Source organism: Geotrypetes seraphini, chromosome 17 (assembly GCF_902459505.1).
Source record: "Geotrypetes seraphini chromosome 17, aGeoSer1.1, whole genome shotgun sequence".
Taxonomy (NCBI): domain Eukaryota; kingdom Metazoa; phylum Chordata; class Amphibia; order Gymnophiona; family Dermophiidae; genus Geotrypetes; species Geotrypetes seraphini.
In genome coordinates, this window is record NC_047100.1 from 18,130,661 (window position 1) to 18,157,280 (window position 26,620).

The 26,620-nt window shown below is 41.8% G+C and overlaps 2 protein-coding genes across 16 annotated transcripts in view; one reads left to right on the forward strand and one right to left on the reverse strand.

Moving 5' to 3' along the window:
* The window catches only part of FAM107A (family with sequence similarity 107 member A), a 129,051-nt gene extending 112,621 nt beyond the window's left edge, over positions 1 to 16,430 (reverse strand). The window contains exon 1 of the mRNA XM_033925978.1: positions 16,350 to 16,430. Coding sequence (XP_033781869.1) covers positions 16,350 to 16,391 — 42 coding nt within the window. The 5' untranslated portion in view covers positions 16,392 to 16,430. The remainder of the gene's footprint in view (positions 1 to 16,349) is intronic.
* The window catches only part of LOC117351126, a 690,625-nt gene that overhangs the window by 172,283 nt on the left and 491,722 nt on the right, over positions 1 to 26,620 (forward strand). For 12 of the 15 annotated variants that reach the window (XR_004537333.1, XR_004537332.1, XR_004537331.1 and 9 more), the window contains one exon: positions 19,308 to 19,379. Coding sequence is in view for 9 of the 15 variants with exons in the window: in XM_033925968.1 (XP_033781859.1) it covers positions 19,308 to 19,379 (72 nt within the window). In the remaining 6 variants the exon portion in view is untranslated. Of the gene's footprint in view, positions 1 to 3,857; positions 3,938 to 19,307; positions 19,380 to 26,620 lie in introns of all 15 variants that reach the window. The other 3 variants (XR_004537336.1, XM_033925963.1, XM_033925962.1) reach the window with 1 other exon arrangement.

The window sequence follows — 26,620 nt, forward strand, 5'->3', positions numbered from 1 at the left end:
AATGGTTGACTCGAATATGTCGGGTGGCTTAATATTCAAGTGCTCTGCCCTGTCAGGCCCTGCACCCAGCCCCCTTCCCTCCCTCCCCTATCAGGCACTGCACCCAGCTCCCATCCTGCCAGGCACTGCACCCAGCACCTTCTCTCCCCTGTCAGGCACTGCACCCTTCCTTCCCTCCTTCCCCTGTCAGGCTCTGCACCCAGCACTCTTCCCTCCCTCCCTCCCCCTGTCAGGCACTGCACACCCCCTTCCTTCTCTCCTTGCCTTGTCAGGCACTGCATACAGCAACCTTCCTTCCTTCCTTCCCTCCCTTCCCTGTCAGGAACTGCACCCAGCAGCCTTCCTTCCTTTCCTCCCTCCCTAATCAGGCTCTGCACCCAGCACCCTTCCTTCCTTCCCCTTTCAGACTCTGCACCCTCCCTCCCAGGCTCTGCCTTCTGTCCCCCCCTCCCTGCCCTATCCTCATACCTCTGCCAATCCCTATGCTCATACCTCTGTGAGAATTCACAGGAGCCAGTAAGAAAGCCGCTCAGCACCCAGCAGCAGCACCAAATCACGCTCCTGCTGGTGCCGCTCAGCAGCCGAAGAAACTCAATCTGCGGCAGCGGGGCAGGAGTTCAGAAAGCTTGCTCCTGTCTGCTGCACCTCCACCAGAGATCGACAGAGGTAAGAGGATAGGGCAGGGAGGAGGGGGGCAGAGCCTGGCAGCGGCGACGGCCTGAAAAATTCTGGGAGGGGGAGTTGGCTCGAATATAAACTGAGACCCCCATTTTTGGGCCCAAAAATCCCGGTTTATATTCAAGTATATATGGTACTTATTGTTGGCTGGTTCCATCACTTCCTGGATGGTGAAGCCAGGCCCCACTCATTGTTCCTTGATATCAACCTTCTTAACCCTTTAGGGGAAGTGTGAACCCCTACTGGCTCCTGCAGTTGGTGGAAGGGTGGGGCCCCTGTTGGCTTCTTCAATATTTTTTTATCTCGTACAGACATACCCTCAAAAATAGGTACCTTCACTTCTGTATAAAATGATCCTGAAACCCCCCCAAATGACTTCATAATCCTAATCCAAATCTTGAAAGGAAGGGAAATTGGTAATGAAAGCTGGGTAGTTTCAAATACAAACTTCCTGACAGCAAAGGAAAAATCCTTAACATAGCCAAGAAATAAGGTTAAAACATCCGTACCTTAGAAAGTTGTTAGGAAAATAAACCAAGTGCCCATTTTAACTCTGTTGGCTTAAATTCCATTTTCATTTTCGGGAAATCCTATCGTGGCATGCTTTCCGTTTTGGCCAAATACTCTTTTCTCATTTTGTGCATAAAGCCCTTCTGTTTCGTTGCTCAGGAACACTGTCTACTTGTTTTCTTTCTCTACATTGTGTTCCCAAAGCAAGCAGTCAGTGATACAGAAGCATTTTTGAGATTCCGAATCAGACTGTTCCTTGTAGGCTCACTTTAGAACATCATTCCCCAAGTCCCTTTTTTTCCCCCATTTGGAAATAGTTCTTCCTTTACACTTCCTCTTAACATTTATCTGCTCCACTGTGCCAGTCTCATGCTTTTCTACAATAAACACCGTGAGTGATTGCAGTCACTTGGTAGCAGACCAAAAGGTGGGAATGATCTGTATTAGCCATTCTTATGCATCAGAAAATGAGGTGTTCTATTTTCTTCAGAAGAAAAACACTTGTATATTTATAAGGAATTCTTGTTATGCCTTTCTTCTAAAGCTGAAAAAAAGAAATTAGTCTTTGTCCATTCATTAATTAAAGGGTGATATTCAAAGCCAGGGCCGCCCAAGTCCGGTCCTCGAGATCTACTGGCAGGTCAGGTTTTCAGGATATCCACAATGAATATGCATGTGAGAGATTTGCATACCAAGAAGGCAGTGCAGGCAAATCTTTCTCATGCATATTCATTGTGGATATCCTGAAAACCTGGCCTGCCAGTAGATCTTGAGGACCGGACTTGGGCAAACTTTTTATTTGTGGAAAAAGACTTACTGGAAATTGTCTTGAGAAATGCTCTTCAGCTTGGAAAAGAGACGGCTGAGGGGAGATATGATTGAAGTCTACAAAATCCTGAGTGGAGTAGAACGGGTACAAGTGGATCGATTTTTCACTCTGTCAAAAATTACAAAGACTAGGGGACACTCCATGAAGTTACAAGGAAATACTATTAAAACCAATTGGAGGAAAATTTTTTTTCCACTCAATGAATATTTAAGCTCTGGAATGCATTGCCAGAGGATGTGGTAAGAGTGGATAGCGTAGCTGGTTTAAAGGAAGGCTTGGACAAATTCCTGGAGGAAAAGTCCATAGTCTTTTATTGAGAAAGACATGGGGGAAGCCACTGGTTGCCCTAGATCGGTAGCATGGAATATTGCTACTCCTTGGGTTTTGGCCAGGTACTAGAGACCTGGATTGGCCACCGTGAGAACGGGCTATTGGTCTTGATGGACCATTGGTCTGACCCAGTAAGGCTATTTTTATGTTCTTATGTTAGAAAGGAGGAGAGATAATGTGTCAGGATTTTAGTTTGAAAGCGTCACATGTACTTTCCTATGAGACATTTGTATCTATATCAAACTATTTTCAAAAGGTAACCCTACATGGGGGTTTCCCATTGCTCATAAGTGTGCCGTTATGAAGCTATCTCAGGAAGGGGTTTCAAAATTGCTACTTTAATCCTTTGCATTAACTCATGAATGACACGGTGAAAGAATTCATCACCGTCCCCATCCCCGCTGGAAACCATTCCCATGCCATTCTTTAAGAAGAGAGGGAAGAATCAGATTATGAATGGGCACAACCAGTGACCCTTAAGCCTTACATTGAAGAATGCTGGTGTGGAAGGACTGAAGCGGAGATAGACACGAAATGGTTTCCCACGGTTATCTGCGGGGACGGGAACAGCGATGAATTCTGTCACCGCGTCATTCTCTACTCACAGCGAGTCTTGTAAATTTGTAGCAGCAATGAATTAATACATTCTGCTTAATACAAGGGTTCCCTGCTCAAGTCTCGGGATACAGATTTTCCGAACACCCACAACGAAGAAGCATGAGGTCAGTTTGAAAGCACGACCTCCGTTGTAAGCAAGTCTATCTCATGCATATTCATTGTGGGGGTGTCTGAAAAAGCCTGATTTGCTAGGTGTGTTCAGGGACAGAGTTGTGAAGCATAGTCCATTAGAAGGAATTGAGGTATATGAAGTCCTTGATGTTCATGAAGTTTTCTGTCTGTTTTAATGTTTGGTTGCTAATAAAGCGTGGTTTGAAGTCCAGGCACACTCTGCTCCTTTTTTGGGCCTTGTGGTTGGTTATGCAGAGTTGATCATCTCCTTTGTGGGTTGCTGATATATGAAGTATAATCTCATGGATCTGTCCATAATACACTGATGCCTACCATGCTACGAATTCTCATGCTATGTCTACTGCACCATGTTTGCCATCCCCTCTTTATCGTACTAGGTTCTATCATACTAGGTTAGGGTTAGCAGACATCCGGATGGCTTTTTAAAACCCAGTACTTTGTCCAGCTTTTGTAAAGCTTTTCTCCACATCACGTCGGGCAGGAGTGCATCTGCGCATGCCATGCGATGACATTAGATTTTGCCTCCTGATCTGTAACCACCATAAAGTTTGTGCATCTTGTCACACTGGAACATCCATATCTACCACAAGATGAAACATCCTTCCAAATGTTATTTATCTGTGTAACATAATAACATAGTAGATGTCAGCCGATAAAGGCTCTTATGGTCCATTCATCTGCCCAATAAGAGTAATGGTAGCATAAGATATGATGTGACTATACAATATATGCATTCTTGATCTTTGTATGTTATTTTCAGGGCACAGATAGAAGTCTGCCCAACTCTTCAGCAGAGGGTGTTCACCATCATGGTTCTATGTTAACACTTCATTTTCCCAGGTAAACCGCTTTGATTGTAACCATACACAGAAAGAGCAGTATACAAGTCCTTTACCTTTTGTAAAAATTTTGGCTGTGCTCACGGTGGTTTAATTCCAGATCCAAAAAAAACAAGTGTCTCTTATATGTTCTAGAGATCCTTCAGCTTCATATGATTTTGTCTACACCAGGGGTGGGGAACGAAGGCCGCAATCCAGTCGAGTTTTCAGGATTTCCCCTATGAATATGCATGAGATCTATTTGCAAGCACTCCCTCCACTGTATTGCAAATAGATCTCATGCATATTCACTGGGGAAATCCTGAAAACTCGACTGGCTTGCGGTCCTCGTTCCCCACCCCTGCTGTAGACAAAGCAATATGAAGCTAAAGGATTTCTAGAAAGGACAGTCAGGGTTGATTAGATACAGACAATCAAATATTTGAAAGATATTAATATACAAATAAATCTTTTCCAGAGGAGGGAAGGTGGTAGAACTAGAGGACATGAATTTAGATTGCGGAGGGGGAGGGGAGCACAACTCAGATAAAATGTCAGGAAGTACTTTTTCATGGAGAGGGTGGTGGATGCCTGGAATGCCCTCCTGTGGGAGCTGGTGGGGATGAAAATGGTGAAGACCTTGAATTAGTGTTCAAAATCAGTAATCCTCAGACAAACAAATGATGTAGAACACTAAAAAAACCACTATGGTGCACAATGACGGCCAAACAGAGGAAAAAGACCTCAAAGAACCCTAGGAGTCCACTCAATAGAAAGACACCGATTTGAGGTACTATCATAGGTCAAAACCTCTGTTTGAATTCATCCATTTTTAATTAAATATTTTAAATTTTTTATAATAATTTATTTTTTAATCAATTCTGAATATCTATGTCACTTTGAAATTCATTTTCTCCCATACTTTATGGAGGCAAGAGAGATGGCAACCATTTAAAATTTGACCATTAGCAACACTTAAGTCTGGCATGCTGAATATAAATTAAAACAAGCACTTATCTTTTCAAACCCGACGGAGGCCAGATCCGTTTCACGCTAACAGGCTTCTTCAGGGGAAGTGCTGGGACTTTTTTTTTAAATGCCAGTATCAGCTAATGGATAGTTGCTCGGGGTTCATAAGTCATTCACGCGCGGTACTTTGGCACGCCGACATTGCAGCGCAGACAAAGTGCGCCGCCTAAAAAATTACTTTTAAAGAGCTCTGACGCGGGGTGTGAGTGGGGAACCCCCCTCTCCCCTAGTTTACTTCATACTCTTCGCGCTGCTGTTGGGCGGGAGGGGGGTTGGAACCCTCCATTATAGAGTAAACTTAACTTTTTCCTGATTTTTTTTTAAGGAAAAAGTTAAGTTTTCTCTATAATGTGGAGGGTTGCACCCCCCCACGCCCCCCTAACAGCAGCGCGAAGAGTATGAAGTAAAGTGGGGGGGGGGGTTCCCACTCACACGCCGCATCTGAGCTCTTTAAAAGTAACCTTTTAGGCGGCGCGCTGGGGTCTTGCACTGAATTGTGTGCGCTGCAATGTGGGTGCGCCAAAGTCTTGCGCGCATTTGTCCCGTCACCGTTGCTCGGCCATATGTTGCACAGTTGCCACCACCAAGCTTAGTGGGGATTAGATGGTCTGTTATAGGGTTCTCAGACGTCCGGATTTCCCTGGACGTGTCCTTTTGAGGACATGTCTGGGGGTCCGGACGGCTTTTCCAGATTTTGTCCAGATTTTGAAAAGCCTCTCAAATCGCGTCGGACAGAGAGGAAATCCCCCACACGTGCACGTGCGTGATGTCATCGCATAGCATCTGTGCATGCGCGGACTTCCTCCCTGCCAGACAAGAGCGGGAAGCGGGGGTGGGGGCAAGATTAGAGCATTGCAGGATGGAGATGAGTGGAACTAGTCTAGGGATCTGATTGGAAGATCTAGCAACCCTAGTCAATTAGGCAGATGTCTACAGTCTGTGCCCTGATCGTAGCTGGACAGATACAATTTCAGTAGTCGGAGAAAAAGCCAGTTCCAGGCAGACTTCTACAGCCTGTGCCCCTATCGGGGCTGGAGAGATTTAGAAGGTCTGGAGAGGGGCTTCAATGAGCTTCAGTTGTTGGAGAACAAGTCAAGAGCTGGGCAGATTTCTATCTGTGCCCTGAAAAGATCTTAGATAGATGCGGTGGTCTAAGAAGTGGATAATAAATGGCCAGGGATGGCAGCCTTGAAAAACACCTCATGGTGAAACATGTTGGCGTAAAAATCCCTAAACTAGCAGACCACAAAGCTAAGTACTAAGTTTAATGCTTAAAATCATTGAAATAAAGATTAAAGATAATATTTACTTAAGCAGTAAAGATCCAGTGACGAATTGACACGTCAAGCTTTGGGCAGTGAGAGTTTATTGAGTCCAGAGTGGTGTCGCTGAGGACCTGTGGCTTTAAAAGCCGAATGAGGAGGGTAACAGGATGTACTGAAATTGGTCAATCCTCATTTAACTTTTTGTTGAAAGATACGTGCAACCTAGTAACGGAAAATAACAAAGACATGTCAAGATCAATCATGCTTATACTGTATAGTATCGCATCATACCTTATACCTTGTTGGGCAGACTGGATGGACCGTAAGAGTCTCTGTCTTTTGACATCTACTATGTTACATAGATAAATAACATTTGGCAGGTTGTCTGATCTTCTGGTAGATATGGATGTCTCAGTGGGTCAAGATAACACAAACTCTATGGTGGCTTCAGATCAGGAGGCAAAATCTGGAGCCTTTCATCCTAGGACACAAAGTTCAGTTAAATAGCCTGATGTGTGGAAGGTGTTTTGTTCGACTGTTGTACGTTATGTTTTTCTATGCTATTACTTTTATTCTGAAAATTTAATAAAGACCGATTAGAACTCAAAAAGAAAGATGTCTTCCTTTTATAACCCTGTAGAACAAATGCTTCTTAATGTCTGTTAATGAGAAAGACATGAGGGAAGCCATTCCTTGCCCTAGATCGGTAGCATGGAATGTTGCAATTCTTTGAGTTTTTGCCAGGTACTGGTGACCTGGATTAGCCACTGTGAGAATGGGCTACTGGGCTTGATGGACTATTGGTCTGACCGAGTATGGCTGTTCTTATGCTCTTACATGTGCCAAGTATAGGACAATCAAGCCATTGTAACATCAGTGATGAGGTTGGCTTTGAGGCACTGTGGAATGAGGCATTATGACATCACAATCTCAGCTCTGACATGTTGCTCTTGTTGGGGTTCCAGAATCTTGCTATTCTTTTGAGATGCTGGAATGTTGCTACTCCTTGGGTTTTGGCCAGGGACTAGTGTCCTGGATTGGCCAGGTTGATAACGGGCTACCGGGCTTGATAGACCATTGGTCTAAGCCAGTAAGGCTATTTATTTATTTTAAAAAATTATATACTGTCTAAAACCTAGATGGCTTACAAAATATTACAAATAAATAAATAGATAGAAATGCTCCACTTTTAAAACTCAAGAGCACTATTCCAGCGGAAGAAAAGGCCTCTGGTATTATCACGGCAGAGCATAAAAGCTCAAACCTCCTCCACCCACATCATCGGCCAAAAAACTTCCGGAAAGAATGTGCTACTGCCACTACTCTAGCAGGACTGAAATCACTAGCAGCTTTTCATACTATGTAGGTAACAGTGGTACAGTGTAATAGCCAACGTTTCATGGTATACAACCGTTTCTTCAGGGCTTTATCCACTTTCATTTTTTTTTTTTTTAATCTAACATATCCATACAAATAACCATAAATATATCACTTAATAATCAACAATGATACATATAAAATCCCCCCTCCCCAACCTTATCTAGCATATAATCAATACTTATACAACATGTAATAATAAAAATACCCTCCCTCCCACCCCATAATTGAACTTGTAAATTTAAGGGAAACAAGATTTTTCTAATCATTACAATACTTTGTTAATGGCTTCCAAATATCTTGAAATTTCCTGAAACAACCCTGTTGTATTGCAATAAGTCTCTCCATTTTATAAATATGACATTATGACATACATATAATTGGAAAAATTGGAATAGATTAAATTATTATTATTTTTTTTTGGTATCCACTTTCACTGTAACAGAACTGAATTTTCAGAGCGCAGTGTTCTTTTAGGTTGATAATTAGTCATCTTGCTCTTGAAAAATTCAGGAATTATACCACACTTCTTATGTTCAACCAGGTACTCTGAAAAGTACTCTTAAGGATGTGCATTGCATTCATAAGACCCACTGTTAGGATCTTAACAATTATAGTTACAGTTTTTCAGTTTGTTATATTGCCTGGCTATGAAACAAGATCATGGTGATGTACAAATAGTAATTATAAAAACAGATAAACAAGAAACTAAGAAAGTCACACAAGCCTGACAGTTCACAATATAAAAATAATTAAAACACATTAGTATATACTAATATTTTTAAAACAAATGAAAGAAAATATTTTTTTTCTCTCAAAGAATAGCTAAGCTCTAGAATTCATCCTTGAAGGATGTGGTAAAAGTGATTACCATATCTGGGTTTAAAAAAAGGTTTGGATAAGTTCCTGGAGGAAAAGTCTATAAATTGCTATTTAGGTTGACATGGGGAACAGAAATACTTACCTCTGGGATCAGTAGCACAGAATCTCACTACTCTTTTGGGGATTCTGCCAGTTGATATCTACTGGGTTGGCTGCTGTTGGATGCAAGATACTGGACTAGATTGATCTTCAGTCTGACCCAGTATAGCATTCTTAAGTTCTTATGATTTTACCATAAAAGATTCAGAGTCTTTATTTTTTTTCAAATGTTAATTGTCAAATCTAAACAGTGTCTGGGCAAAGTCCAGCTTAGAAACCCTTCATTCATCCATCCATTACACTAGACCCAGGAGAATACTTTGTATCCTCTTATACTAACACAAGACACAGTGTATTAATAAAATGCTGAAAAATCAAACAGTCTCGTGCAAATATTTTTGATGGTGCAGTGAATGTTGGATTGTCTTGTCTTCTTTCTATTTTTTGCCTGGCTCAAGGCTTTTCAAACGAGCTAATTTGTAACTTCTGACAAATATTTATCTTGAAAATACAAGCTACAACTAGGTTACTGTAAGCATCTAGCTTTAGGACAAGTTTGCCAGTGAAAGACTTCTGGAATGCAGGATTAGGCTAATGATCACCACAGTTGGCTAAAAGCCAAGGGAAACCAGGTTTGCTTCCCTCTGCACCTCCATTGACTCGGGTACAAAAACTTAGGTTCTGAGCCCACAAAGAACGGAGAAAATACCTGTGTGTGGCATTGTGCCACTAAATGTGGAATTCCACCCCCCCCCCCCCCCATGGTCTTAAAGATAATATAATTCAAACAGCATAGAAAGAAGAGCATCTTCCAATTTTCATTTGACTTATGGCAAAGTTCCAGTCCTACCACCTCTCTTTTTACAAAACCATGGCGTGATTTTTTACCGCCAACCGTGGCGGTAACAGCTCCGACGCTCAGAGGAATTCTGTGAGTGTCGGAGCTGTTACCGCTGCGACCGGCACTAAAAACTGTGCTACAATTTTGTAAAAGAGGGTGGGATAATTTGTTAGGTTTTGAGCTTTTTTTTTTTTTTAAAGTATTTAATAGACCACTCTTAGGGGCCCTGTTTACTAATAATGGAAGTAGTATATGCAGATTTCTTTCATGCATATTCATTGTGGATATCCTGAAAACCTGACTGGCAAGGGGGTACTCCAAGACCGAGTTGAGAACATAAGGACATAGGAAGCGCCATCTCCAGATCAGACCTTTGGTCCATCAAGTCCGGCGATCCGCACACGCGGAGGCCCAGCCAGGTGTACACCTGGCGTAATTTTAGTCACCCATATCCCTCTATGCCTCTCGTAAGGAGAAACACTGCTTTAATACAACTCCATTATTTTAAACTAGTCTTTAAGCCCGTTACATCAGATGATGTGTAGATGTTTAGCACAATGGGACATTTCTTTCATTCATTCTTTTTTTTTTTTTTAATCTGTCTGTCTTTCTTTCTCTCTCCCTGGCCCCCTGTCTTTCTGTCTGTATGTCTCTATCCCTGGCTGTGTGTCTGTCTTTCTATCTTTCTGTCTCTTCTCCCTTCCTTTTACCTCCCATGTCCCCCTGTCCAGCAGCTGTTTGTAGTTGGAGATCCCTACTGGCTCAGGTATTTAAAATTTGATTTTGGAGTAAGGGGGGGGGGGGAACAGAGCAGGGCATAGGTGGAGAGCAAGGGTGGGACAAAATTTTGTGCCCATCTGCTTTGGGAACAGCTCATCCCCTGTCCGGGTTTCTGCAGCGCCTGCACCTAGGTGCCCACACCACCCTCCACTTTCTCTCCCCTGATCACCCGGAACCCTGGGCCCTCTCCTCCTCCTACCGTTGCTGGTGTGCCTTTTATTCAGCTCTACCCAACACTCGAACCGTCTCCCTGTGTTCCTGCTCTAGGGTGCTCGAGTACACCCCCCTCCCCACCGCATCGGACGGGGGCAGGTGAAGGAGAAGAGGGAGGCCGGGACAGCATCGTGAAGAGGAGGAGTGGAGGATAATGAGTTGAGTGTGCGACTCCATGCGGCCGGCCCTCGCATCCTGCTCGGCTCCATGGGCAGCGTTTGTTTGTTGTCTTTCAGCCCGCTACACGTTAGCAGCGCGGGGTGGAGCCTGGAAACTGTGTTGAGGAAGGGAGATGGGGAAACCGGCGCAGGTAGAGTTCTACTCTACTTCGCATGCGGGGACACGGCACTACGGACGCACAGAGCCACGAAGACTGAAGTGCGCATGCGCCCTAAGGGTATTATTATAGCGGCTAGGGCTAAGTCGTTAATCTGCATGCTTTAACCAATATTGGAGGTAATTTTAATGTTTTGTTGACATATGTAGGCTGTTTTACGTACAGAAAAGACTTTCTAGCAAATTACCCATGGTATATGTGTACAGAAGTACACAGGCTGATAAGACATCTTGGAATTATATGTGCACCGTGTGTTGGTCTTCTCGGAGGCATATTTTGGGGATTGGGGTGGAGTTGTGATGTATAGCCATATTTTATAAAATAAACAGGTGCATGCATACAGTACATGCAATAATAATAATAATAACAGTTTATATACCGCAGGACCGTGAAGTTCTATGCGGTTTACAATGATTAAAAATGCCACAAATTGAGTAGAACTAACAAAGTTGAAAACTAGTGACTAACAGCTCTAGAGATCGGTTATTGTGAAATAAGATTGTACAAATCAGCTACCTAAGTACTGCAGGAACAGATATGTTTTTAGGTGTCTCCGAAATTCCCCGTAAGTATTAGCAAGCATAAGTAGTTGTTCCAGATCTTTACCCCATAATGCTGCTTGATGTGAGGAAAGATGTTGATTTAAATTTACATCCTCTAACCCAGTGGTTCCCAACCCTGTCCTGGAAGACCACCAGGCCAATCGGGTTTTCAGGCTAGCCCTAATGAATATGCATGAGGCAGATTTGCATGCCTGTCACTTCCATCATATGCAAATCTCTCTCATGCATATTCATTAGGGCTAGCCTGAAAACCCGATTGGCCTGGTGTTCCTCCAGGACAGGGTTGGGAACCACTGCTCTAACCGGTGGAGAAGCAAAATTCAAGTCTGAGCTTCTCTTAGGTCTACTGGTTGAGAAAGAGAAAAGGTCAGTTATGTATTTAGGGGCTAAACCGAACAGTACACATTTCCACCTGCTCTTCTGTAAGCCTCTTTTCTAAATAGACTGCAATGTTGCCTTTATATAACAACCTACACATATACTGTATATTCCCCAAGTCCAATTTTCTCCACTCAAGTTTTCTCAAACCTATATTTTTCTTCTGGGCCTCAGCGACACCACTCAACCGTTCAAAAATAGCTCATAGCTTTGAGCTTTACATGACGACTCGTCACTGGCCCACACTAATTTTTTTACACTTTTTAAAATATTAAATATCTTTTTCAAATTGTTGATTTCAATCATTTAATACTTTAAATCTTTTAAATTTTTAAACATTAACTTGCCTTACATAGCTCTTCTCATGGCTCGACCTGGGAGGGCTGGATCCAACACGATGCCGTTGTACAGATCCATGGTGAGGCCTCACTTGGAGTACTGTGTTCAGTTCTGGAGACCACACTACCGTAAGGACATACTGAGGATCGAGTCGGTTCAGCGAATGGCGACCAGGATGGTCTTGGGGCTCAAGGATCTCACGTATGAAGAAAGACTAAAAAAAATTGCGGCTGTACTCGCTTGAGGAAAGAAGAGAACGGGGTGACATGATTGAAACGTATAAGTACATCACGGGACGTATCGAGTCGGAAGATGATATCTTCTGTCTCATGGGACTCTCAACCACCAGAGGGCATCCGCTGAAAATCAGGGGAGGGAAATTTCATAGCGACTCCAGAAAGTACTTCTTCACCGAGAGAGTGGTGGATCATTGGAATGGACTCCCACTGCAGGTGATTGAGGCCAGCAGCGTGACGGATTTTAAGAGGAAATGGGATACTCGCGTGGGATCTCTAATGGAGTGAACTCTGGGGGGCGGATAATTGGAATGGGCAGACTTGGTGGGCTATAGCCCTTTTCTGCCGTCATTTTCTATGTTCTATGTTCTATTTTCTATGATACTATTTTTACTCTAAAGATTAGTGAGTCAGTGATATTGGACGGCTTTGGTAAGCTTAATGCGAAACATGTTAGATCCAGCCCTCCCAGGTCGGGCCGTGAGAAGAGCTATTTAAGATAAGCTGCTGTTTAAAAATGTAAAAGATTTAAAGTATTAAATGATTGATATCAACGATTTGGAAAAGATATTTAATATTTTAAAAAGTGTAAAAAAAAATTAGTGCGGGCCAGTGACGAGTAGTCATGTAAAGCTCAAAGCTATGAGCTATTTTTGAAAGGTTGAGAGGTCGTCGCTGAGGCCCAGAAGAAAAATATAGTTTTGAGAAAACTTGAGTGGAGAAAATTGGACTTGGGGGAATATATGTGTGTTGGCAGATTTGAGGGTTTCCAAGTATACATGAGCATAATATGGCTATTATCATCTAAGGAGGAATGCCTTTATAAAACAGGCACTTTTTGGACTTCCGCTATAAAATTATCCTCATTAAATCTAGTGGAAAAGGTGTGAATTTAACATAGGTGAGAATGTTTGCAAAAAAAAAAAAAAGCACTTTAATGTAACAAACGCTCTCTTCCAAGAGTCTTATTATCAAGACATTTCTGAAAATGATGTCCAAAGCGTGGCAGCTTGAGCACAGTTCTCAGGATACTTATTTATATTTCGCAGAACTTCAAGCTGGATTTCAAGATGAAACTCATATGTTTTGATTCTCCTGGAGACCAGACCTTAAGGGTCTTGAGGAGAGGAGTTGAGAAGTATGGCCACAGGTAGAGGAGCAGGATGCATAGCCTGCTCAGTTAGGAGGCCTCCTAGTGGCTGTAAATTACACGACATGTGTGGGGTGAGGTCACAAGGAATAGTGACTGAAAGAGTAAGTTTTTTGAGAGTTTCCTTGCTGAGGCAAGTTCAGACAGTTCCTAAGAGTAGCCTATTGGTAGACCAGAATTTAAATCCTGTTTCCCCTACATGGCCTTACATGACTTCAAGGGCAAACTTAAAAAGGTTTCCTCCCATGTTGTGTCCCTTTGTGGCAGGGAAATGCATACTGTTACCATATTGTAACCTGCTTTGAAATCAAGGTTGAAAAAGCGAGTGATCGTTGTGAGACTGGAAAACTGGATTATGGGGCCTGAATCCCAGGAAGCATTATTTGCTGTGTTTCCCAAAGAAAATCATTTCTAAGGTCCCTTTTTGTTAATACAGAATCTCTTTTCTTTTCAGGCTGTACCAAATTCTGCGTGTCAATACTGTTAACTTTCATTCGTTTTCATTCCCTGCGAATGGTCCTATATCTGATTCATGGACAATAAACTGGTATAATGTTACCATATTATATAGGGTCCCTTGTACCACTGCTTAGTGTGTGTTAGAGAATGACACGGTGACAAAATTCATCACCGTCCCCGTCCCCGCGGATAACCGCGGGAAATAATCCCATGTCATTTTCTAGTGTCTTATTTCAACCTCAGTCCTTCTACACCAGCATTCTTCAAAGCAAAGCTTACGGGTCAGTGGTTGTGGCCATTCATACTCTGATTCTTATGTGAGCCAAGGATAATGAAGCCATTGTGACATCACTGATGTGATTGGCTCTTAGGCACTGGTGGAATGAGGCATTATGACATCACAATATCTGCGCTGGATACCAGAGACTGTCATTCTGTAGTGTCTGTTTCAACCTCAGTCCTTCTATACCAGTATTCTTCAAAGCAAAGCTTGTGGGTCAGTGGTTGTGCCCAATTATACTCTGATTCTTCCCTCTCTCCTTAAAGAATGACATGAAGATGGTTTCCCGCGGTTATCCGCGGGGACAGGGACGGTGATGGATTTTGTCACCGTGTCATTCTCTAGTGTGTGTTAAGCAGAGGGGAAAGTGAGGGGAAAGATGCAATCTGAAGGTACCAGCAGAGGTGTAACTGTTCTACATTGGGTGGATGCATTTGCAAGATCAAAAAGAAGCCCATCCAAGATGTCGGCAATTCTATAAACAGCTAGAGATTTAACTAACTCCTCCTGGGTGCTGCTGATTAGACAGTTTAACGATCCCAAGCAGGTTTCTGTCGTGGTTATGTATAAAATAGTGAAGAGGCCAAAGAGGTCTGCAGTCAGCAGTCTCCCTTTCCCAAAGATGCTGCAATAAGAATCCTCTCATTTCCTCAATGCGTTTCATCCTGCAGCGGATATCTCAGCAGAATAATCAGTACTGTCAGATGCCTAGGATCCCATTCATCCCCGCTTGCCGTCTGACGGAATCCCCATCCTCTGGACCCCTGGGATCTTTCAGCCCCACCCTGCCTTCCGTCACTGGCTCTTTAAAAGCAAAGCAACCCAGGGCTAAAAAACGTCTCTAGCCTGATTTACTTAACGCAATCCACGTTACTTGCTCCTTCCCTCCCCCTTCAGCCTTTGCAGTAACCACCCTGCCTACAGTCTGCCCTGGATGTAACCAGAAGGGGGTTTTGTGACATGGTTCAGGAAGAGTTAGCCCAGTCTCCAGGTGATGGCCAGGAGACCAGGCATCGGCTCCACCATCCAAGCAAATGGATAAGCAAGCAATGAAATTCTGCCCGGTACCTTTTTTCCATGTGCTGCTCCCATGGTATACTGCAGCCTTTTTCCCCCAAATCCTCCGCAGTCCCTTGAATGGTGCTCCAGACTTTTTTTTTTTTGGAGTTGGCACTTTCCAGACTCTGTATTGTTGTGTTTTGCTGTCCACGGGATCTGTGGTGAGGCACAAAGCCGCATCGAGCACCAGAGAATGTGCAAACACGCAGTTCCTGGCATCCTGACAGCTCCAGTTCATTCTACTAGGCAGGCAGGCAAAATCAGCCGGAGCTTTAAAGAGATGAGCAAAAGTTTCCCTTTCTTTCTGCATTTTTGGTTTCATGCTTCTTTTTTTTTTTTTTTTTTTTCCCCTTCCTTTCATGGCCAGCAGAGAACTCAGTTTTGAAACTACATACCAAGCTTGAGCATAGCCCGGGTCCAAAGACAAAGGCAGCTTTCATAGATGCCCTCCTTCTCCTGAGCTGGGTTCTTTATTCTGAAATGTGGTGGGAGATTACTGTAATTGCACTTGACGGACTTAGAATGCAGAGCTGATCTCGGAAAGTCTTCCCCAACCCGTCCCATCACCTTTAGGCTCCACCCCTTCTCCAGTCCCTTTGCATCTATTATTCAGTCACCTCCAGGGCCGGCGGTAGGGGGTAGGAAACAGGGCAGCTGCCCTGGACCCCACAGTCCAGGCATCTGTTTCCCTTGTTGCCGCATCTCCCCCCCCCCCCCCCTTCCCTTCGTGTTGGACCCTGGGGAAAGAGGAAGAGAGTTGAACCCATGGGACAGGGAAAAAATCAGTATGTTGGAGACAGACATATTGAGGGAAATGGGACAAGAGAGGAGAAAAAAATGAACAGCAGACACTGGAAAGACAATTAGTAAAAGAAACTGGGACCAAGATGATAGAAAACCAAAGGATGCCTATCATTTTAAAAAATGTTCTCTTTGTATAGTTTCTCCAACAGCAGCTGCGACTTCGAGCTGCAGTGCGCTGATGGAGTAGGCACTTTTATTAATAACTGTGCAGGGTAACGCAGCTAAAATGTTACGCAAGAAAGCAAAGATTAAAACTCAGCTCACTGGTATGGGAGAGGAGTGGCTCCCTGAATGAAAGAAAACGATACCCTGGAGAGCTGAGAACAGAGAGTGAAAAGGATAGGAAAGGATGCATCTGTTCAGAATAAAGGGGAATTGTGTACCTGGTCTTTCTCCGACTCACTTGAATTAGGTTTTCATGTGTGTCCGGCCACTGTGTCTTCATAATAAGATGTGGAGTAATTTCTTGTTGGTTGCAAGTGCTGGTTTCCATTTCCGCTCGGATTATTCACCAGGCTGACACAGAGCAAGAGAAAAGGCGAAATAAACTACTTATGTTTCAGTACAAAGCAAAGATCTCTTAGTTGTTATTATTAAAGAGGTAAATCTTCACCGATATTTCAATGCGTAAAACTGGAGTTTGTGCACTTAAATGGGGCTTTGAAAATGTTCCCACTGTTCCCATTTCTCAGTATTGAAATTCTCAGAGCAGAACTTTATAATGGCGAAGAAGGATGAAACCCCATTGATAAATGCACCCCTCAGAGTCAGTTTATACTTATTTGGGGGCTACAGCAAGACCAATCATCTTTTTCCAAATCTCAACCATTAATTCAATTGTCTTCAAAAAGACAAGTGAGAATAAAGCAGTGGTCTCAAACTCCAACTCTTTGCAGGGCCACATTTGGGATCTGTAGGTACTTGGAGGGCCTCAGAAAAAATAGTTAATGTCTTATTAAAGAGTTTGAGACCACTGAGTTAAGGGGAACGGTTAATCTGCTGGCTGGGTTGGAGGGCAGAGGGGAGAACAGGACAATCAAGCCATTGTGACATCACTGATGAGGTTGGCTCTTATTGGTGGAATGAGGCATTGTGACATCACAGCTCAGCTCTGCTTCCCAAATACAAACAGGATGTCATGGTTACAGTTAAGCCAGTGGTCGCCAACTCCACCCCTTTGCAGGGCCACATTTTGGATTTGTAGGTACTTGGAGGGCCTCAGAAAAAAATAGTTAATGTCTTATTAAAGAGTTTGAGACCACTGAGTTAAGGGGAACGGTTAATCTGCTGGCTGGGTTGGAGGGCAGAGGGGAGAACAGGACAATCAAGCCATTGTGACATCACTGATGAGGCTGGCTCTTATTGGTGGAATGAGGCATTGTGACATCACAGCTCAGCTCTGCTTCCCAAAGGCAAACAGGCTGTCATGGTTACAGTTTAGCCAGTGGTCTCCAACTCAAACCCTTTGCAGGGCCACATTTGGGATTTGTAGGTACTTTGAGAGCCTCAGAAAAAATAGTTAATGTCTTATTAAAGAAATGACAATTTTGCATGAGGTAAAACTCTTTAAAGTTTATAAATCTTTCCTTATGGCTAAGTCTTAATAATAATATTGTCATTTACTAAAGAGATATATGATCAGGATTTTACTTTTGTGATTATGCTAAACATACCTAGGGCCTCAAAATAGTACCTAGCCGCATGTGGCCCCCCCAGGCTGCGAATTTGAGACCACTGGAATAAAGCAACTAGGCTGAAAAAAAAAATTGTCATTGAATTTTGTCCAGAAATTATAAGCCTAGTTGCTTTTTTTCTCCACTTGTCTTTTTGAAGAAAATAAAATTGATGGTTTAGGTTTGGTAACCAATGATTAGTCTTGTTGTAGCCCCCGAATAGGAGTGAATTGATTCTGAAAGGTGTGTTCAGCATTGAGGTTCCATTCTCCCGGTCTGTCTCCGCTAAGATCCATTCTGTTATTTTCTGTCTCCGTTAAGGTCCATTCCATCCCCACCTTTCCCCACAAACAAACTTTTCCTTCCCCATAATCTTCTTCAGAAGTAGTTATTTAATTTATCCCCCTTTTTCAAAGCTGTGGTAGTGGCTTCCACACAGCAAATATCCATTAAATCCCGTTGGAGTGATTACCGTGGCTTTGTTGAAGGAGCCCTTAATTACGCTACTGAAGTACGTTAGAGGCTCTGGCAGAGAGCCATTTACAAAGAATACTTGGAGGGGCATGTTCAAACAAACGTCTAAGTCCGATTTGGATGTTTCAAGCAAAATGTCCAAATTGGAAGCACAAAAAAAAGGTCATTTCCGAAACCCGAACCGCTAGATGTCCAAATATATATATTTTTGAAAATTTTCTACTTAGATGTCTAGGTCACTGGAACGTCTAGACCCCCAGAATGTCCAACGTTATACTCCATTTTCGACCAAAAAATCATCCAAGTTGGAAACGTCCAAATGAACAGCAAGTGGTGGACACCTGGAATGCACTCCCGGAAGAGGTTGTGATGGAAACTACCATTCTAGGATTTAAGGGCAAGTTGGCGCACATCTTCTTGCAAGACACATTGAGGGATACGACTGACCAAGGTCTTCGTCGGGGAACACCTAGCTGAGCTTCCACGGGTGCAGACCACAGGACTAGATGGACCCACGGTCTGATCCGGTGCGGGCATTTCTTATGTTCTTATTTGGGCATGGGAGGGGTCAGGATTATGATGGACTGGCCCCATAGACATGTCCCAGTTCTTGCATACTGAAGGGGGAAAACTACTGGTGAAATTTTAACCTATAAAGGATTGGATTATATTTCACCTGACACTTAGCTGAAAGGTGATGTGAAATGTGTTGCCTGTCAATGGTGCAAGCTGACTATTGAGGGGTCTTCCTGGTAGATCCTGTCAGCTAATTGGACTATTTGTTCAAGATCTAACACTTCAGGTGCTTCTAAGTGTTTATGTTATTATTTGTGCATGCAGCAAGCGTTATATTGATAGGTCCATGTGTTCAATTAAAACATGGCTAACAGAACATAAATCTAGATTAAAAAACTGGAACCGAAAGGGTTAAATGCTGAACTTGATTGGATATCTTTGACATGAGTTTGACTTGTGGATTGGCGGCCATGTTTTCTCCCTTGAAGTCAATATGGGAGTTTTATAGTGGCCTTGAATACCGTGGCACTACATTAACTGCGCTTTTGAAACATTGATGAAGAACGCTATGAGCTTTGATATACTGGCAAGTAAGGAATTGTTTTGAAGAAATATGAAGGAATGAAAATTTGATGATAATGTAGGAGGTGTTTGAATAAGAACCCTGCTTGTTAACAGTGATTTTTTTTCCCCCCCAGAAAATCATGCCCTGATGCAGACTTTGGCGAAACATGCATGTTGGCATTTGGATAATGGACCTTTTTTTGAAGGTAAGGAGTCAATACAATGTAATCTATTTGAATTAATACAAGAGAATATTTGCATTGGCGTGGTGGGTGAAGCTCTGGTCAAGGTAACGAGAGCTCCACTTACCACTCCAATGCAAATATTGGGCCGACTGGATGGGACCATGAGGGTCTTTATCTGCCATCACTTACTGTGTTACTATGTTGCTGTGTTCTGCTTTTTCTGCTAGAAGTTCATTGAAGAGGTTTGAAGGTAAATTGTTATTAGATTGGTTTTATTTATGATATGAGAGTATTGATGAATTAGGTTGTTTGTCTAATCATGCTTATGTGTGCATTCTGTAAACTACATAGATGTTTATGATATGCGAGAAACTACATAGATGTTTATGATATGCGAGACAAATGTTTTAATGAAATAAATAAAATTAATTAATTTTAAAAGCAATTGGTAGCCGATGAGGAAGCCAGCAACTAAAATGGGAATTCAGCAAGAAATATTTTGACTCACTGAAATGCCACTTCTGATGGCTCTTTAATAATAATAATTTATTTTTGTATACTTCTGTACCAGAAAAGGTTCAAAGCGGTTCACAACAAGATAAAATATATACAATCAGTAAAATTGAAATGACATAATAAAAACAATCAATTAAAATTGGAATACATGAATTAAGAATCGGTTAAAAAAATTTAATGCATCAGTTAAGAAACAAAAGTGAGTTAAACAGTTTTAGTACTAGGATATAGACATGTCGAACAGATGGGTCTTTAATGTTTTCCTAAAATCAAAACAGGAAGTGGCCTCTAATATAGGTTTTCCTAGCCACATATTCAGTTTGGCGGCCTGGAAGGAAAAAATTCTGTCAAAAAACTTATATTGGCAAGATTTTAAAGGGGGATAGTTGAATAGATGTATTCTACGTGTACTCTTGTTGAGATAATTCAAAGAGAAGTCGGAAGCAAGATAGTCTGGTAACATCCCCAAAACCGCTTTGTAACAAATACAGGAAAACTTAAACAGAACTCTAGACTCTACTGGCCAACCAGTGAAGTTTTTGATAGAAGGGGGTAATATGCTCCCATTTTTTTTTAGTCCAAAAATAAGGCGAACAGTAGTGTTCTGTTGGTGAAATGTGTTCAAATTGAATACAGCTGGCTAATGGGACATTATATTTGGCGCTCAATTTACGGCAGAGGTGTCCACAATTAATAGTATTCTATGAGGTTTCTTCAAAAGATTCCGCGCTTGCATGCTTTGACAGGAAATGGATGGGGCAGGAGAAGAGGGTGTGTCTTAAAATGTCACGTGACTAGTCAGGCAAGCCGGCTCACCTTGTGGAAAAGTGATGCAATTTGCTTTTGAGATATTTAATAAATAGTGTTAAAAACCAAAAATAAAAGTGCGGAAACTTTTTGAAGATCCCTCATATAACATCCCACCTACCTTCTGAGAATACCCCCCCCCCCCCCGATCTGCCCATGCTCCTTTTCAAGTTCAAGTTTCAAGTTTAATAAAAATTTGATTAATCGCTTTATCTGGATTCAAAGCGATAAACATTTTGATAAAATTACATTATTAAAATTGTTACTACAATAAATAAAACAAACTCAGCTTAAGACAAATGCGACAAAATTGGAAACATAAGGAATTAGGGGGAGAATTTACATTGTATTAAAAGTCTGGAGAGACATATAGGGAAAGTACATAAGGGAGGGTAGGGTGATGGAAAAAAGAGAAAAAAAGTGATTTATGATTTTTTGAAAATCAAGTTATAATTAATTTATAAATGCATCATTGAAAAGAAAAGTTTTCAATTTACTTTTGAATTTTTCTATATTAGTTTCTTCTCTTAAGTAACTAGGGAAAGAATTCCAAGTTTGGGGAGCAATAACGGAGAACATAAACTGACGGCGCGTATTTATTATTTTTAAAGATGGGATAGATAATAAATGTTGTTCTGCAGATCTTAAAGTTCTTTTGGTAGTGTAAGGTATTAATAATTTGTGAATGAAAGCTGGAGTTTAAAAAAAAAGAGATTTGAAAGTGAGCAGACCAAGTTTGTATAATATTCTATGGGCAACTGGTAGCCAATGAGCTTTTGAGTTGTGTACTATAACATTTAGATATACTTGCTCTAGAATAGGGTGTAGGGTAGTTATTGACTGTTACTAGTTCATTATCTAATTAGTTTGTACTTGGATCCAGGGTCTACACCCAAATTTGCATGTCCAGTTTTGGGTGACCTATATAGAATCTGGAGTGGCCCGAGCCTAGGTGGAGTGGTGGGTGAGACTCTGATCATCTTGTTGGGTAGACTGGGATGAACCATGAGGGTCTTTATCTGCCACCCCTTACTTTGCTCATAAGAACACTACTTTTTATTTGTATAAGTAAAACAAAATCAACGTTTGGGAGGGGGAAGGGTTTATTTGAAAAGTTCTCAGCCTAACCACCAACATCCTAAACTCTGAGCGTTATTTTTTTCACTGTAGCTGAAAAGAGCGTTATCTTCGTTCAAGTGCCAATCTGCAGATCATTGATTGAACCATATCCACGCCATTCTCTTCTTGGTTGAGCTCGGAACTTTTCAGAACCCTCTTGTATTAACTGCTAAGACTTGAGGGAATTTTCTGAATTTAGGAGGAAGATCTAAGAAATATGCTAATCAGACCTTTTCTATTTCTTAATTATATTGAGCCAAGATTTTCAGTTTGGTTGTAAGACTCGGAGGCGTAGCATTATTGCCAACTTACTGTGAACAAACTTAACTGAGTTCGAATTACACTCAAGACCTCAAACTCCCAAGACACTGCTTTTATTGTTTTTCATGTCCTGTGCAGGGTTTTTAGTTGACAAACTAAATATTTTTATATGCATTTAATTGTGGTGGAAAATTCTTATAATGAAGAGCACTTAACTTGAAGCCCGACAGCTACCCAGCCGTTTCACTGGTAAGTTTCTTCAGGGGCTATTGCTCTGCTCCAGCACACTTTTGTCTACTTAGACGTTAGAAATACTCGTGTTATCCTCTCACTCCACAGCAACTGCTAATCAGATCTCTCTATTTCCTAATTGTATTGAGCCAAGATTTTCAGTTTGGTTATAAGACTCAGAGGTGTAGTTTTATTGTCCAGTAGTCAAATTACACAAAGCATGCTTAGAAGATGAAAAGATCTATAAATATACAAAGTATAAATTCAGTCATTACATATTTAAAAATGTATTCAATTATAGCAGATTCAACTTTAAAAATCAGCCAACAGAAATTTAAATGTTTAAGAAACTTGGTGAACAGATGCTGCATCTGATGAAAAATTCTAGACTGTTAGGCTGTCTGGTACTTAGTTTTTTTATGGAAAGGCACTGTGTCATATCATTGATCTTTTAACGACTCCTGACGCCCTTCCCTTTTTTGGGCGTTTCAACCCTCAGCGGGTCTTCCTCGGGGGATAATAAACATAAGCTGCCTCTCTAATATACAAACTTGATTCAATCTCCGGTGTATGTGCGTTTAACTCAATTTGAGTCGCGGCCGACAAGCGGGCGGTATGACTTCTGACATTAATGGCGTATCACTTAAAATTCTTCATAACAGGGGTAAACCCGCTGAGGGTTGAAACACCCAAAAAAAAGGAAAGGGCGTCGGGAGTCGTTAAAACATCAACGTTGATGGTGGCAGGATCCACCGAATCTTAAGATAAGTGTTGCCTTTCAACTTGAATTAGAAGTTTCTTCATATGATTCGTAATGTTTTTTAAAGAAAATATTTAAAGATATCATAAAAATCTTTAAAAAAAAAGAAAAATAAATTAAAGGATTATAAGTAAAGAAATAAAGATTTAATAGGTATTCAATAGAGATTGGTAGAAGGGGGTGGACATAAATGATTATAATAATATACAAGACAGGAACTTGGAATGATATATATCATAAGAGGTTCCGAAGACTGATGTCTGTATAATTTATGATATGTCCGCCACAAGTTTAATCACTCAGAGAGAAACACAACAATTGAGACATTTAAAACAGTGAATGTCAGAAATTAATAAACAGTTTATTTGTTATTATAATATTTAAATTATTTTCCAAAATTCATCATTATAATTTGTTCTTTTTGACCGTCTGAATAATCCCTTTTTTTTGCTATAAATATTTACTGAAGTGAACAGCAGCAAGCTGGGTCTGCATAACCTTTTCGTAGTGTGTTGGGAGGCTTCCATCTACTGGCTATAAGGAAAATAGCAAAAGCTTAAACTAATTTATAAACATACAAGGAATTTGAGTTAAACTCGGGACATTTACAAGGAGCAAGAAAGGCCACTCCTCTAGGTGCTGAACTGGAAGGAATGTTCACCATGCTGCCCTCTTTAGGGGTGCCATTTTGTCTATCAACTGCCCTGGTTATAGAAATGTTCTGCTATCTAAAAACATAAGACTTGCCGTACTGTGACAGACTGAAGGTCCATCAAGCCCAGTATCCGGTTTCCAACAGTGGCTAACCCAGGTTCCAAGTACCTAGCTAGATCCTAAGTAATAAAACAGATTTATGCTGTTTATCCTAGAAATAAGCCATCTCAAAAAGGGCCTATTGACTTCTCTTTTAGGAAATTATCCAAACCTTTTTTAAACCCTGCTAAGCAAACTGATTTCACTGCATTCTCCGGCAATGAATTCCAGAGTTTAATTATATGTTGTGTGAAGAAATATTTTCTCTGGTTTGTTTTAAATCTACTACTTAGTAGCTTCATCGCATGCCCTCTAGTCCTACTATTTTTGGAAAGAGTAAACAAGCAATTCACATCTACCCTTTCCACTCCACTCAGTATTTTATAGACCTCTATCACATCACCCCTGAGCCACCTCGTCTCCAGATATACTACCTGATTGACAATCTTAAAAGCGACAAATCCCCTGGACTTGATGGAATTCACCTGAGAGTCTTAAAAGAACTGAAGGTTGAAATCGGAGAGCTTTTGCAAAAACTTGCCAACCTGTCAATTAGAACTGGACAGATACCGGAAGATAGCGAACATCACGCCAATTTTCAAAAAAGGATCAAGAGGAGAACCGGGCAACTACAGACCTGTGAGTCTTACATCTATCCCTGGAAAGATGGTTGAAGCACTGATTAAAGATAGCATAGTCCAGCACTTGGATACACACGACCTGATGAGAGCCAGTCAACATGGCTTCAGGAAAGGGAAATCATGTTTGACGAATTTACTTCAATTGTTTGAGACCGTGAACAAACAAATTGATAGTGGAGAACCGGTGGACATAATATACTTGGACTTTCAGAAAGCGTTCGACAAGGTTCCACATGAAAAACTTCTCAGGAAACTACAAAGCCATGGAATAGAGGGAGATATACTAAGATGGATAGGCAAATGGCTGGAGAACAGAAAGCAGAGAGTGGACATAAATGGGAAGTTCTCAGACTGGGAGAAAGTGACTAGCGGTGTGCCCCAGGGCTCAGTACTTGGGCCCATCTTATTTAATATTTTCATCAATGACCTAGAAGAAGGAACATCCGGTGAGATCATCAAATTTGCAGATGACACAAAGCTATGCCGGGCAATCAGAAGGATAGCGAGGAACTCCAGAGTGACTTGTGTCAGTTAGAGAAATGGGTGGAGAAATGGCAGATGAAGTTTAATGTGGAGAAGTGCAAAGTAATTCATTTAGGCAGAAAGAACAAGGAACATGAGTATAGAATGTCAAGTGCAACTCTGGATAAGAGCGAACAAGAAAAGGACCTGGGTGTACTGATAGATAGGACCCTGAAACCGTCGGCACAATGCGCAACAGCGGCAAAGAAAGCAAATAGAATGTTAGGCATGATAAAGAAAGGAATCACGAGTAGATCGGAGAAAGTTATAATGCCGCTTTATAGGGCAATGGTCAGACCACACTTGGAATATTGTGTCCAACATTGGTCTCCCAACCTAAAGAAGGATATAAAACTGCTGGAGAGGGTGCAGAGACGAGCAACGAAGCTAATAAAAGGTATGGAGAACTTGGAATACGAGGAACGATTTAAGAGACTGGGATTGTTCTCCCTTGAGAAAAGGAGACTGAGAGGGGATATGATCGAGACTTTCAAAATACTGAAAGGAATCGACAAAATAGAGCAGGAAAAAAAAATTATTTACAATGTCCAATGTCCAACATGACACGGACATGGACTGAAGCTAAGGGGGGGGACAAGTCCAGGACAAATATCAGGAAGTTCTGCTTCATTCAATGAGTGGTGGACACCTGGAATGCTCTCCCAGAGGAGGTTATTGCGGAATCCACCGTTCTAGGATTTAAAAGCAAACTAGATGCACATCTCCTTACGAGAGGCATAGAGGGATATGGGTGACTAAAATTACGCCAGGTGTACACCTGGCTGGGCCTCCGCATGTGCGGATCGCCAGACTTGATGGACCGAAGGTCTGATCCGGAGATGGCAGTTTTTATGTTCTTATATATGTTTGTGCAGCCACGGCGTCATCTACATGGAAAAGACACAAAGAAGTGGAGGATCCAAGGCAAGGAAGAGGTGGGATGAAAGAGCATTAGGAGGAACGGGAGGGGGGATTTCAGTGTTTATTCATAAACATCTAGAGGGGCATTTTTGAAACAAGCATCCAAGCCCAACTTGGACATTTCCAGCTGAACGTCCAAAGTTGGAGGAAGAAAAATGGCCATTTTTGAATGGCAAACTGCAGGACATCCAAATAGAATTTTTTTGGAAAATCTTCTACTTAGACATCTTGGCCATCAGGACATCTAAGTTTATATCTCATTTTTGATCAGAAAAACATCAAGGTTGGAAACGTCCTAATCCTGACCATTTGGATGCGGGTGGGTCCGACTTAGTAATGGACTGGTCACATAGACATCCCAACAGAGCAATGGGACACCTTAGAGAGCACTGCTGTGAATTTCACATAAAGGTTGCCAGCTGTATATCTCACCATAACCCCTTTAAAATTTAGGATGGGTCCCCCCAAACCCCCCCCCAACCTACTATATCCTCCTGTGTACCACTCCAATAGCCCTTATGCTTCAGGAAGCACCTACATGGCAGTACAGTAGGTTTAGGGTGGGCTCACATGTTCTACTATAAATGTAGTGTTTAGAGTGGCTTATGGGTCTTGGTCCTCTCTATTGTTCACTAGCCCACCCACCAGGCTACTTAAGACCCCTGTGTGCAGCTCTACTAGGCTTCCCCATTGCAGATGCTGCTGTTTTAGAGGCAGACATGTATCTTTTT